The following is a 14,137-nucleotide window of genomic DNA, read 5'->3' as shown; positions in this document are numbered from 1 at the left end:
TACTCCATAAACAAGCTAGAGTACACTGTTACCAAGCTTATGAAGGAGTTTCACACTGCTGAAGGTCTCACTAAGAGAAAGAGGAATCAAGGAGAGGCACATGCTACTGAGCAAAGAGCCTCCGCCTCTGGAACTAAGAAGAGACCTCACAAGGCCGATAAAAAGAACTGTCCTGCCAATCTCAAAGCAAAGGAACATAGTATTGTACTAGTTACCGAAGCATGCTTAGTAGCTGATAATGTATCAACATGGATTCTTGACTCCGCTGCTACTAACCATATTTGTTGTTCCTTGAATGGTTTCAAGAAAACCAAAAGCTTAGAGGAAGGCGAGTTCTGTTTCAAATGGGGTGATGGGAGCCTGGTGTCTGCAAAGGCTGTGGGATCCGTGACGCTGTCTTTTGAAGACTGCACTTTAAACTTGAATAATGTATATTTTGTTCCTACCTTTGGGAAGAACTTAATATCCGTTGCTCGTCTTCGTGAGCAAGATTATTGTTTAAAGTTCATTAAGAATGGAATTCGTATTTCGTTTCCTGATAATTCTTTTGTCACTGATGCATGTATGAAGAATGCTCTTTTCTACATCTATCCCACCTAACCTTCTCTTTTAGACACCGAAATAGATAACGATCTAATTAGGGAGCCAAAGAGGATCAAACTTTCTGAATCCTCCGATCTAACAAAATCAACATACCTCTGGCACTTAAGACTTGGTCATATCAGTCTAGATAGGATTAAGAGACTTGTGAGGGATGGTCCACTCCAAGCCTCTGCAATAGGTTCACTACCTACTTGTGAATCCTGCATAGAAGGAAAAATGACTAAGCGACCTTTCTCCGATAAGGGTCGAAGAGCCACTGAGTTGCTGGAACTAATACATTCTGATGTATGTGGTCCGCTCAACCAACAGGCACGTGGAGGATACGAATACTTCGTTACCTTCACTGATGATTACTCAAGATATGGGTTTGTCTATTTGCTTAAACACAAATCCGAGACCTTTAACGTATTTAAGGTCTTTAGGGCTTTAGTGGAAAAGCAAACTGGCAAAGTGATCAAAACCCTTCGATCTGATCGAGGTGGTGAGTATATGTCTGGAGAGTTCGATGACTTTCTTAAAGAAGAAGGTATCGCTTCTCAGCTTACCGCGCCTGGCACACCTCAACAAAACGGAGTGTCAGAGAGAAGAAACCGAACTCTTATGGAGATGGTTAGATCAATGATGAGTTACTCATCACTCCCGCTTTCCTTTTGGGGATATGCCCTCGAAACAGCCGCCTACATTCTGAACCAAGTTCCGTCCAAAACGGTTCCTGGTACTCCTTATGAACGATGGACTGGCCGTAAAGTGAATCTTGGCCGCATCCGAATTTGGGGTTGCCCTGCACACGTGCTAAGGCAAAAGACTAGCAAGTTGGCTAGTAGGTCAGAATTGTGCCTGTTTGTAGGATATCCGAAGGAAACCAAAGGTTTTACTTTCTATAGTCCCGAGGACGATAAGACTTTCGTTAGCACGAATGCTCGTTTCCTTGAGGAGGACTTTATGAAGGATGCAAAACCTAGAAGTAAAATTGTGCTTGAAGAAAAGTTGGGTGAGGAAGCTTCTACCTCATCTGTAAGAACTGTTCTTACCCCAACTGAAACACAACCTAACTCATCAGAATCTCGTCAAGTAGTACTTCGACGTAGTGGGAGGGCTACTCAAAAGCCTGACAGGTACATGTCTTATGGAGACTCTCTTGTAGCCGTCTCCGACATGGATGATCCTGTTTCCTATAGCCAAGCAATGGCTTGTTCTGAATCAAACCTTTGGCTTGACGCCATGAAAGTTGAAATGCACTCGATGTATGTCAACAAAGTCTGGATACTTGTAGACCTTCCTGAAGGGATTAAACCCGTAGGGTGTAAGTGGATATACAAGAAGAAAAGGGGTCCTGATGGGAACGTTGAGACGTTCAAAGCACGACTCGTGGCGAAGGGTTATACCCAACAAGAAGGGATTGACTATGAAGAAACCTTCTCGCCAGTCGCGATGCTTAAATCCATCCGCATACTCCTATCCATAGCTGCAGCTCTCGACTGTGAGACCAGGCAAATGGATGTCAAGACAGCTTTTCTGAATGGCAATCTTGACGAGCGCATTTACATGGCTCAACCAGACGGTTTCGTGGATAAAGGTCAAGAGACCAAGGTTTGTGAGTTGCTTAAATCCATTTATGGACTAAAGCAAGCATCTAGGTCATGGAATATTAGATTCGATGAAACTGTAAAGAGCTTCGGCTTTGAACAGTCAATAGATGAGCCTTGTGTTTACAAGTTAATACACGAAGGCAAAGTTGTGTTTCTGGTACTATATGTCGATGATATACTACTCATTGGTAATGACGTGGGTAAGTTATCTGAGGTTAAGGTCTGGCTAGCAAAGCAATTCGATATGAAGGATCTAGGAGAAGCCGCGTACATTCTGGGAATCCAAATCTTTCGAGATAGGAAAAACCGGACCCTGTCGCTCTCTCAAGCATCTTATATTGATAAGGTGATGGATCGCTTCTCGATGCAAGACTGCAAGAGGGGTCAAACACCCTTTAGGCATGGAGTTTCACTCTCTAAGGACCAGTCTCCCAAGACTGCACAAGAGATTGAAGACATGAGGAAAATTCCTTACGCCTCTGCCGTAGGAAGCCTCATGTATGCTATGCTTTGCACCCGACCTGATATATGTTTCGCCGTTGGCGTAGTTAGTCGTTTCCAATCCAACCCTGGACCCGAGCACTGGATTGCTGTTAAGCATGTTCTTAAGTATCTTCGAAGAACTAGGAACTTGATGCTTACATACTCAGGTACTGACCTGACTATGACGGGATATACCGACTCCGATTTTCAAGCGGATAAGGATTCCAGGAAATCCACTTCGGGATCTGTGTTCATCCTTAATGGTGGAGCTGTTGTGTGGAGAAGTATTAAGCAATCTTGCATTGCTGACTCCACAATGGAAGCAGAATATGTGGCTGCTTGTGAAGCATCCAAAGAGGCTGTATGGCTTAGAAAGTTCCTTAAGTATTTGGAAGTTGTTCCAAACGTCGACGAGCCCATGACCCTTTATTGTGATAATAGTGGGGCTGTCGCTAACTCAAAGGAACCTAGAAGCCATAAGCGCTCTAAGCATATTGAGAGGAAATACCATTTGATTCGAGAGATCGCGCAGCGCGGAGACGTGGAGGTGAAGTAGATCTCTGGCAGATCCATTCACCAAGGCCCTAGCGAACATGGTCTTCGACCAACTTCGAGAGGGATTCGGCATGTAGGACTACTCACATCTTCTTTGAGTCAAGTGGGAGTTTGTTGTCAATGGTGCCCACAAGAAGAGTAGTAGTGTCTATTTATGTACATTTGATGTCATATAGTCTTACGAAGACTCTTGCTTGTAATTGCTTATTCATTAATAAAAAGTTGAAACGTTCATTCAATCTTCCTTGTCTGAAGCTTTATGATAAAACCATAGTCTTTTAGTCCATAAACAAACTTAACAACTTACGAAGAGACAAATGTAGATTTGCATGAACAAACTCTTCGTAGTTTGCTTAAAACGATATATTCGCAATCTTAGGGTCAAAGGACTATTGACCTCAGTATGATTGTTAGAAGAATCTATGATGTCTGGTTATGAGGCATTGAGAGTTAGGAACTCTATAGTTCTTCTAGGTATCTTCCGAAGGTACTGAATTGACCAGTGCACTTCTAGAGACAATATAAGAACAAACCATTTAACCTCTTATGTCTCGAAGTCACTATGTATGAATTGCATCATGCTTACCTTAATCCTGAAATGAGACATGCCATTTCACACCTTAGTATTCTCATTTGAGAAAGTCAAATTTCGGACTCACTATGTGATTCCGAACAAGGCCTATTGGTGAGGTACTAAGTTGTGAGTCTGTCATGAGTAACTTTGTGAAGTTCTCATAGATATGGAATTCATGTACAAGATTGCTGAAATGCAATGTATGTCACCTCATGCTTTGTTCCTTGGAGTGTGAATAAATGAACTGGCCAGTGTCCAAATTGAGTCCTGACTCTTTTGGATGAAACAATGTGACTTGTTAGCTCCTCGTCAATACATTGTTTCTAACTTATTCACAAGCGACAAAGGAGTTGAGGAAATAACAGCTAGAAGGGTAAAATGGTAATTTAGTAAATCCCGACTAGCTGATGACATTCATGAAGGGTAAACATAGATAATATTCAGTGGATCCGCTCATCATAATTAGGTCGAATTCTTGAGTAGAAAATAAATTCATTTGAACCGAGAGATTTTCAGTGTCAGCTCTTTAGTGGAGTCAGTTGGCATTAAGCTAAACTTGGAAAAGGTTTGTGAACTTTTGAGTCCAAGTGTTTAGCTAAAGCTTTGTTCATTTGGGTCCATGAGGTCACTGTCACGAATCACATCGATAGGAATAGTTAAACTGGAAGCTAAGTCAAAACAAGAACGAAAATTGTCGAAAGGGTAATTTTGTCTTTTGAGACATAAGGATGAAATGGATGTCAATAAATTTTGACAAGTTCATTTGATGACTTAATGTCACTCGGCCATAATATGATTAATTGGGCCTTGTGAATTAATTTCATTTCATAAGAATTTTATTGAAAATTCTTAATGGGCCTTTCACATGTTGTCATGAACAAATGAAGAAGCTTCTAGAAGCTCCTTCTAGATGTGAAATGGGCGCCCAAATACCCAAGGGAAAGAGAAATTATTTTGTGCATAAATGTATCAAGATACTTGCCAAAAGAAAAAGAGGAAACAAATTTCCTCTATGAGGAAAGCATAAGTTCGGCCAACACAAGGGAAAGAGAGAGACAAACTAAATGAGGAAACAAATCCAAGGCTTATTGAAGCACATGTTGGACGTGCAAAGCAAGGGAAAAAGGGGAAATAAGATTTCCTCATAAAGGCTTGGAAAATAAGAGGAAACTACTTCTTTCCAAGGCCAACCCTTCTCCTATAAATAGGACCCTCATTCCTCTCATTCTATTCATTCAACATAAGTTAGAGATTGAGAGACTCTCTCTCTAGACATTGTTGGCCGCCCCTCTTCTCTCTCTTTCTAGTTTCTATTTTCGATTTTTCTTGTCTTGGCACCTAGGTCCTCACTCGACCTAGTCTTTAGCTCTGCGACTTTGAGACTCGTTCTTAAGTCGTAGTGTTTAAAAGTGCCCACTCACTGATTCCTTCTTTTCGAGTGATTTAGTGATAGAAACTTTCGTGGTTGCTCGAGGTGCCGAGGAAAGGAAGAGAGACGTGCTGCGAGGGGAGACGAGCGTTGCAACTTTCCAAAAGCTTCTACAAGGTTCAAGCTTCAAGAAAGGTTAGTAACTTTAATAGCTCATATTAGTTTTTATTTACATGCACATGCTCTTGTCTAGGTTAGTAAAAACTAGTTTTACTTTAAAAGAAAATTTTTAAAATTCCGCCGCTTAACGAAGCGTTAAACTTTTTCTCAAACCCTAGATCGATTCCAACAGTAGCAGCATTAAGTGAGTTGCTCGCGATGCCGTTTTATGCCGCTGGATCAGGGCCTTGGATACTTGGTGATCGATGGTCAGCATCAAAAGGTGTGATGCTTGGAGACTTAAAAAGGGGTTGGAGACTGAATCAAATTCAGAGAATCATTCAGTCTTGTCTTCTTCTTTTCTAGGGTTTTCGATCGAGAGCTTCTGAGAGAGAAATTGGGTTTCATATTGTAGTTTGTGAGTTTGTGAGTGGTTTGGTTGAGAACTTCTTTGTTCTTGACTGCTGTGATGTTCTAGTTGTATTTCTCTTGGTCTGGTTTGTATCTCTGGAACGAAACCTTGAAAGTTTGAGTAGTAACCCCGATTTCGGCCAACGAGTTCCTCACCGGAGCTCAAGGTGTTGTCAATGGTGCCCACAAGAAGAGTTGTAATCCTTATATTGTACATTTGATGTAATAAAGTCTCATGAAGACTCTTGCTTGTAATTGCTTATTTCATTAATAAAAAAGTTGAAACGTTCATTCATTCTTCCGTGTCTGTTTGAAGCTTTATGATAAAACATTAGTCTTTAGTCCATAAACAAACTAAACAACTTACGAAGAGACAAATGTAGATTTGCATGAACAAACTCTTCGTAGTTTGATTAAAACGATATATTCGCAATCTAAGGGTCAAATGACTATTGACCCCAGTATGATTGTTAGAAGAATCTATGATGTTATGTTATGAGACATTGAGAATTGGAGACTCTATAGTTCTTCTAGGTATCTTCCGAATGTACTGAATTGACCAGTGCACTTCAAGAGACAAGATAAGAACAAACCATTTAACCTCTTAATTGCATCGTGCTTACCTTAATCCTGAAATGAGACATGTCATTTCACACCTTAGTATTTTCATTTGAGAAAGTCAGAGTTCGGACTCACTATGTGATTCCGAACAAGGCCTATTGGTGAAGTACTAAGTTGTGAGAATGTCATGAGTAACTTTGTGAAGATCTCATAGATATGGAATTCATGTACGAGATTGCTGAAATGCAATGTATATCACCTCATGCTTTGTTCCTTGGAGTGTGAATAAATGAACTGGCCAGTGTCCAAATTGAGTCTTGACTCTTTTGGATGAAACAATGTGACTTGTTAGCTCCTCGTCCATACATTGTTTCTAACTTATTCACAAGCGACAAAGGAGTTGAGGAAATAATAGCTAGAAGGGTAAAATGGTAATTTTGTAAATCCCGACTAGCTGATGATATTCATGAAGGGTAAACATTGATAATATTCTGTGGATCCACTCATTAAAATTAGGTTGAATTCTTGAGTAGAAAATAAATTCATTTGAACCGAAAGATTTTCAGTGTCAACTCTTTAGTGGAGTCAGTTGACATTAAGCTAAACTTGGAAAAGGTTTGTGAACTTTTGAGTCCAAGTATTTAGCTCAAGCTTTGTTCATTTGGATCCATGAGGTCAGTGTCACGAATCACATCGAGTAGGAATAGTTAAACTGTAAGCTAAGTCAAAACAAGAACGAAAATAGTCAAAAGGGTATTTTTGTCTTTTGAGACATAGGATGAAATGAATGTCAATAAATTTTTTGACAAGGTTATTTAATGACATGTTTCACTCGGCCAATATTAGACTTATTGGGCCTTGTGGATTAATTTCATTTCATAAGAATTTTATTGAAAATTCTTAATGGGCAATTCTCATGTTGTCATGAACAAATGAAGAAGCTTTTAGAAGCTCCTTCTAGAGACATGTTAGGCGCCCAACATACCCAAACAAAGAGAGAATATTTTGTGCATAAATGTATCAAGATACTTGCCAAAAGAAAAAGAGGAAACAAATTTGCATGTGGATGCATTAGGGAAATCGGCCAAGTAGACAAAAGGCAAGGCAATGAACAAAAAAGGAAACAAATCCAAGCCTTCTAGAAGGCTTGCCTTGGCCGAGTATGTCATAGAGGAAAAGAGGAAATTGGCTCATGAATATGTGATATTCTATAGAAGAGGAAACTACCTTATTGAAGGTAAGACCTCTCCTATAAATAGGAACCTCATTCTTCTCATTTTTCTCATTCCACATAAGTTAGAGATTGAGAGCCTCCCTCTCTAGACCTTGTGGCCGCCCCTCTCCTCTCTCTCTCTCTCTAGTCAATTTCGTTTTATTGTTTTGGCACCTAGGTCCTCATTTGACCTAGAGTTTACCTCTGCGACTTCAAGACTCGTTCTTAAGTCGTAGTGTTTAAAAGTGCCCACACACTAATTCCTTTTATTTCGAGTGATTTAGTGATAGAAACTTTCGTGGTTGCTCGAGTTGCCGAGGAAAGAAAGAGAGACGTGCTGCGAGGGAGACGAACGTTTTCAACCTTCCGAAGGCTCATCAACGTTCAAGCTTCTAAAGAGGTTAGTAAATTTATTATGCTCATATTAGTTTTATTTACATGTGCTTGTACTTTGTCTAGGTTAGTAAAAACTGTTTTACTTGAAAAAGAAAATTTTTAAAATTCCGCCGCTTAACGAAGCGTTAAACTTTTTCTTAAACCCTAGATCAATTCCAACACAAGGTGCATGTAGCAGTGTTTTACTATGAAGCACGGTAAATATCTTGTGTCTTTTTTCTTTACCGCTCAAATCCCTGATCCCAAAGTGTGTTTAGCCGTTTTCTTGTGTGTGTGTTCGATCGCAAATCATAACAATGGCGAAACTCCCGACCATGTAAGTATTGCTCAACGAGGTCCACACCTCCAACGCTAGGATCTTCCAAAAGCTTAAGGGCAATAGCACTTTATGACACCAGAAAGTTGAGTTCCACCGCAATAAATACCCCAAAAACCAGTTGTACAATGAAAGCGGCGAACTCCGGTTCACTTGAACTAGAGCAACACAACTAAGGCGAGAGCTAGGGTATATTATGTCACAATCCTTTCTTTCGATGTCCCTTTTCTCTTCCATTCAAATTTTTATACTGCTGGTATGCCGATTTTTAAGGGAAAAACTTATTTCTATACGTAATTAAAAAAAAAAACACAGAAGTAGTTTTGAATCTGCATGAACCACTTTAACCTCAAAGAGTTTTGGTCAAAATATTTTAATGAGTTAATCCAGGATACATGTACTGCTTTGAAGTAACTGCTGTCATAGTAATGCCAAGAACACGAAAGCCCTCTATTGCTTCCAACTGTGTTAGATTAACGCCTCGCAATATAATAATTACAAGTTTTCAAAAAAAAAGGGTATATGAATTTCTATGAAATTTTTCCTGTTTCAGTCATAAAAACGACAAGCCACATTTCTCACTTAGCCCCGCAGCAACTGCAAGGTGGAACCCATCCAGTCAAGCATGAATTTTCCCCTTGATGCCTCAACCCCCAAGCCTGCATTTCTCATTTCGTGTTTTTCTTAGCACACAAGTAAAAAAATCATTTGAGACAATTCAGTGATGCCCAAAATTCAAAAAAAACTGTACCTTTCTAAGAAGGGTTCTCCAGCAATGTGATAATTCCGAGTCCTCTCTCAATCTGTAAATGAGACGCAAACAAAAATGGGCGTTAAATATTTCGTGATCGTCCGTGTAAAATCGAGTACAAAATCACTCACGCGTTCTCGTCCACGGATGCTCTTCCCGTGACGGCCAATGCGAGCTTGTTCTGTTCTTCAGATGAACGGGGATTCTTTTTACGGGTTCTTAATTTTCTATAGAAACATCTAGTCCGATTCTTCGGTCGGTTTGACGAAACTTTGGCCAAAACCAGCGCCGGAGTTGTGTTGTTATTATGGTTATTTTCCGACGTGCTCGACCGTTCCTCGCACGAAACGGGTATCACAGATCGGGCGTTCTCGATTTCGCGATACGGGGACGAATCGGGAATTCTGCGGGAACAGCCGAACAGCCTCTGAGAAGCGCTCTTCATTTTCGTGTACATTGAGTGAGAGGCGTACGAGACAAGGTTGATCCTGATAACTACGTTGCAACCCAAAACGGAACGGAGAGAATCGGAGATCTGTCTCAGATATTTCTCTGCCTTGGCTACGCAATCGGGATGGCAAAATTCCAACTCTGCCACTGCCACGCCTGAGAAATTCGATCATCAATCGCGTTTTCTTAGTTGACAAGAAAGGAAAGAAGAAAAAAAAAATGAGTCAGAGAAGGGTTTGGGTACGTACCTTGACTAACAAGTAACGAAGACAATTTCCCTTGTTCGATGAGAAACTTCATCAGAGAAGGGGATTGGCATGATTCAACGGTCCTCTTCCATATCGATTCCAAGGTTCTTCGTTGATCCTCTGTCGTTTCTGATTCATCAGATTTGTGTTCCTCAGAAGAACAATTCTCGAGATGATTTATTCCCTCTTCCCCTGAAAGCAAACAAGAAAATTGTTGGCATATTAAAAACTAAAATAAAAATAATTAGCATTTGTCTAAGGAGATTATTCTCTCACCTCTTTCATGACCATTTTCAATCCAGAACTTCGTACCGTTCGCTTCTGTCGGAGAACACTCGAGCGAGCTCAGCTGTAGAAGAGCCACCGTGAGCCACGTCGTCTGATTTTTTGACATCCTCAGCTGTTTCTCGGTCTCCGATAATATCTTCAACGCGTGACTCAGTTTCTGCAACTCCACTTCAGCTGTGACAATGAATAGAGTAATCAGGATGATAATAATGATGATAATGGTAGATAATAAATAAATCTCGGAAAGTACTTACAAGCATGCTTGCTGAAAAACTTCCTCGTGACCTCAGAAGAGTCTTCTTGAGACCCGGCGAGAATGTCCATGATGAGATTCGCGAGCTGTGATACGAGTTGCATAGGATCGATCCTCGACCTCATCAACTCTCTCGCTCTTATCACCGTTCTAGAACTATCTGATGACATTGCCAAGTCGAGCAGATCGAGTAATTCACCATCAGAAACGACCCCGACCTGGGAAGAAGAAAAAAAATAATTAAGGACAGACAGCAAGATGGTTAAAAGATGCATCTTATATCTATTGCTTACGTGTCAAGTTAACAATGTACGTTATAAAGTTAGAACAGGAGACAATCACTCTTTAGAAAACCGAAGAAGCTTAGAAACACAAAGTTAGAACAAGATTGCGAGCTCAAGTGTTGAGCGCTTGTAATAGGATTGACTGGCCTTGATCATTCAAAATCTGATTAACATATTGGTTTGAAAAGAGGCCAGACCTAAGTTATATTGGTTAGATCGAATTATCTTGTAATACAAGCAACATCTTTTTCTGCATCAAAGAACAGTATAATACTACAACATATCGGAGCAAATTGGTTTGAAAAGGCTGGACATCGACCGAATCAGGGTAAACTTTTTATCGTTTTCAATTTTACTTCATATTAGTTTTTAGTATTGGTTAGATCGAATTAACTTGTGATACAAGCAACACCTTGTTTCCATCAATAAATAGGTTAATTAATACTACAGCACATATGAATATAATTGATGATATCGACTTACAAGCTCGTAAGCCAACGGGACGGTGATCTTCCTACCGAGGAGACTCAGCTGATCGAGCATCATCTCCGCGTCCCTCATCGAGCCGCTTGATTTCGACGCGACAAACTCCAAGGCGTCCCGTTCGAAATCAAAACCCTCCTCGTCGCACATCCTTGCCAATCTCACAGCAATCTCCGAGTCCTTGATCTTCGGAAAATGGTACCTCTGCGACCTCGAGAGCGCACCCCGGGGAAGCCCGTCGAGCTCGGGAGCGATCATCACGAAAACGACCCTCCTCGAAAGCCCGTCGTCGAGCCCGTGAAGAATCGCAGCCCACGTCTCGTTGTGGAGAGACTGGCACTCATCCACGATGAACACCTTGAACCTCGAAGACACCGGCGGTACCGCGGCCTCGTTCATCAGCGACCGGATTCTCTCTCGTCCGTCGATCGAAACCGAGTCCACTTCTCTCACGTCTTTGCACCGCCCCGAGAAGAAGGCGACGCATTCCCGACAAAACCCGCACGGCTTTTCCTCGTCCGAGGATGAGGGACAGTTCAGAGCCGCAGCGAAGATCCTCGCAGCCGAGCTCTTTCCTGTCCCTCTCGGGCCGTGGAAGATGTACAGAGACGTCACTCGTCCTCTACGAATCGCTCCGAGTAACGACCGAGCCACCACGCTCTGCCCGACCAGCTCGGAGAACGACCTTGGTCTGAATTTCTGGCCGAGGCTACGAGCCACCGTGGCTTCCGAATCCGGTAGGATTTCGTCGGCCACGTCATCATCACCATCATCGACCGAAACCGAATTTGAATCCGAATTCCCGCTCTTGCTCTCGAATTCCCTCCTCAGCGCGATCCGGTCCATGATTCTCTCCCTCAGCGACCCGAGGCTCGGCTCGTTCGACGATTCCACGCCCTCGAGTGGGTCGATCGACGGTATCACGCCCAACGGCTTCTTCTTCTGATTCCACGGGTGGTCCGATTCTTCAATTCGATAGTGATGATGACTAGCGTGGTTTTCTTCCAAGAACCTGAGAGAGATTCCATTGTTGGAACTGGTCTCCCAGTTGACATTGTCGAGGAGGGACGAGAACTTGCTGGTCGAGATCGTCGAAGGGTCTCTGAGAGACCTCACTCTCCTCAGAGCCACCAGAGTCTTCGAGATGGGTAAATCCACAGAGTGCCTTCGTCCTTCCATCGGAGTCCGTACAGAAACCAAACTCTAGACCTAAATATTATGTGAAATCCGAGCTCGGATCATCGGAGCCCACTGAAAAATCTGCACAGCGAAACCACGCAGGTCAACATTTGACCGGCAACAGAACCATGTATACATAGAAATGAAAGGATTTTAGTGCAATTTTTTTTTATTTTTTTTTTAAGTCTGAATAAAAAGTATGTAACACAACAATTTAATAAAATTTGGGCATCAGAATAACCAAAAAAAAAAAAGTTATATAATAACAAAAGTATAACACAATGTAGCACCTTTTTTTTTTTTTTTCTCACATGGGATTCAGAGACAAAGACCCGTTTAAATCACTAGATTAGAGAAGAGAAACCCCACAAAAACCCAGTAAAAAAAAAAACCCCATTCCATATATATATATATATATATATATATATATATAGAGAGAGAGAGAGAGAGAGAGAGAGAGAGCAAAGTTAAACATTATTCAAATTCACATTCAAACAAAATAAGCCAAGTTAAAATAATATTAATCCACCAAACGTTCCTCTGATCAAGAGAGAGAGAGAGAGAGAGAGAGAGAGAGAGAGAGAGCACTTTAGTCAATGAGAGAATCTCTCTGGAATTTCAAAATGTAGCGTGAAATTACGCGAAAGGAATCAATAAAACAAATAGAAATAGGACGAAATGAGACAAAGCTCGAAAATTCCAACGAAAACCCATACCTCTACGGCCCAGAAATGTCCAAACGGAAACAATATTATAAAGAAAGGATAACAAACAATCTTAACGCTTCTTCTTCGCAACGGAGGAGAATCAGATAAATATTCCTCAGGAAATTTCAAACTTGGGGCGTGGAAACCGGAAGGTAATTAAAAAAAACCCTAATATTCCGAGAAACAGAGCAACAGAGAGTTCTCCTTGGTAGTTGGGCTCGGACCAGTAGAAGAAGAAGTGAATGGCAAAGCAGTAAATGTCATTAATTATGAGGGTACTTTTACACGCCATAGGCTGTGACGGAGCTAGCGTAGAAAGAGAAATAGAGTGTACTGTGGGCGTTAAGGGTCAGAATGCTCAGAAATTCTTTGTTCTTTTCTGTGCAGAGAAACTCAGAGATTATTAGAGCGAAACATGTGTACAGTTGTGTTTTGTGGTCGCTCTTTGGCTACTGAGCCTCTAGGGGTGTTTTCGGGATTTCGTCCAAGGCTGCTTTCAGTTAGTTCAGTTCGGTAAGTTGGCGAAAGATATATATATATATATATATATATATATATATATATATATATCTTTATAAAATAAAATAAAAAATAATGAAGCGTAACGTGAGAAGAAGAATGGTGAAACTGCACTTTACTCCTCAACTTTATTGAAATCGATATCTGATCCGCATTCATAAATATATGTTAAACCGGATTAGATTGGTTTCAAAATTGAAATTTTGGATTAGGTCGAATTTGATTAGTTACTTTTCATGCTTAGAAGACATTTAAACTTTGTAATTTTGGACTTCAAGTGCTTAGTTTGGACGGTACGATATCTTATCTGTTAGATGACCTTGGCGAGAGGGCGAGAGTTCAATTCCCAAAAAAATACAATATTGGTGTTCGAAGATTAGATCATATAATTTGTACTTAAATGTTCAATATAATCGATATATAATGTTAAAAATTGAATTATTAAAAATAAAATATAAAAAAAAAACTTCGTAATTTTGACTGAACATGTTATTTGATAAAAAAAAAAATGTTAATACTTAGCTTTTTATTAGCTATTTTTTTTAATTAAAGTTATATATAGAAAAATAAAATATAACTCTATACAACTTAACATAAATGAGTCTAAAACAATGTGATTTGTTTTGATTTATTTTTTTAGGCTTTGTTTAGAAAGAGAGATGCAGACTTAGGTTTGATGGATTACGTAGAAGAATAACGAAAGAAATGAAGTGATGTAAAGTTTTTAAAATGTTAACTAATATGTT

At 40.4% G+C, this 14,137-nt stretch overlaps 1 protein-coding gene across 2 annotated transcripts; it reads right to left on the bottom strand.

Moving 5' to 3' along the window:
• Positions 1-8,570: 8,570 nt before the first annotated feature.
• LOC149383413 (AAA-type ATPase family protein) lies at positions 8,571-13,378 on the bottom strand. Of its 2 annotated transcripts, XM_089629564.1 has the most exons (8): positions 12,882-13,378; positions 10,987-12,246; positions 10,221-10,437; positions 9,955-10,140; positions 9,679-9,870; positions 9,112-9,586; positions 8,981-9,032; positions 8,571-8,888 (listed from the first exon to the last, which is right to left on the bottom strand). In XM_089629564.1, the coding sequence occupies exons 2-8, from the start codon at positions 12,163-12,165 to the stop codon at positions 8,808-8,810; spliced, it is 2,382 nt and encodes a 793-aa protein (XP_089485690.1). In that variant the 5' UTR covers positions 12,166-12,246; positions 12,882-13,378; the 3' UTR covers positions 8,571-8,807. The 2 variants fall into 2 exon arrangements, with proteins under 2 accessions (XP_089485690.1, XP_089485691.1); XM_089629565.1 differs by lacking the exon at positions 12,882-13,378 and having other exon boundaries at positions 10,987-12,316.
• Between the last annotated feature and the right edge of the window lie 759 nt (positions 13,379-14,137).

This window comes from Urtica dioica, chromosome 10, assembly GCF_054948205.1.
Source record: "Urtica dioica subsp. dioica isolate 48M chromosome 10, U.dioica_male_clone48M_v1_H2, whole genome shotgun sequence".
NCBI lineage: Eukaryota > Viridiplantae > Streptophyta > Magnoliopsida > Rosales > Urticaceae > Urtica > Urtica dioica.
This window is presented reverse-complemented; position numbering and strand designations above follow the sequence as displayed.

Bases quoted from the DNA above. Each gene is read 5' to 3' on its own strand.
- LOC149383413 (XM_089629564.1), bottom strand. From the start codon at position 12,165: ATGGAAGGACGAAGGCACTCTGTGGATTTACCCATCTCGAAGACTCTG. The intron at 10,141-10,220 runs GTAAGTACTTTC...TCATTGTCACAG, and splicing joins GTTTTTCAGCAAGCATGCTT to CTGAAGTGGAGTTGCAGAAA. The intron at 8,889-8,980 runs GTACAGTTTTTT...TGAGAAATGCAG, and splicing joins GGAGAACCCTTCTTAGAAAG to GCTTGGGGGTTGAGGCATCA.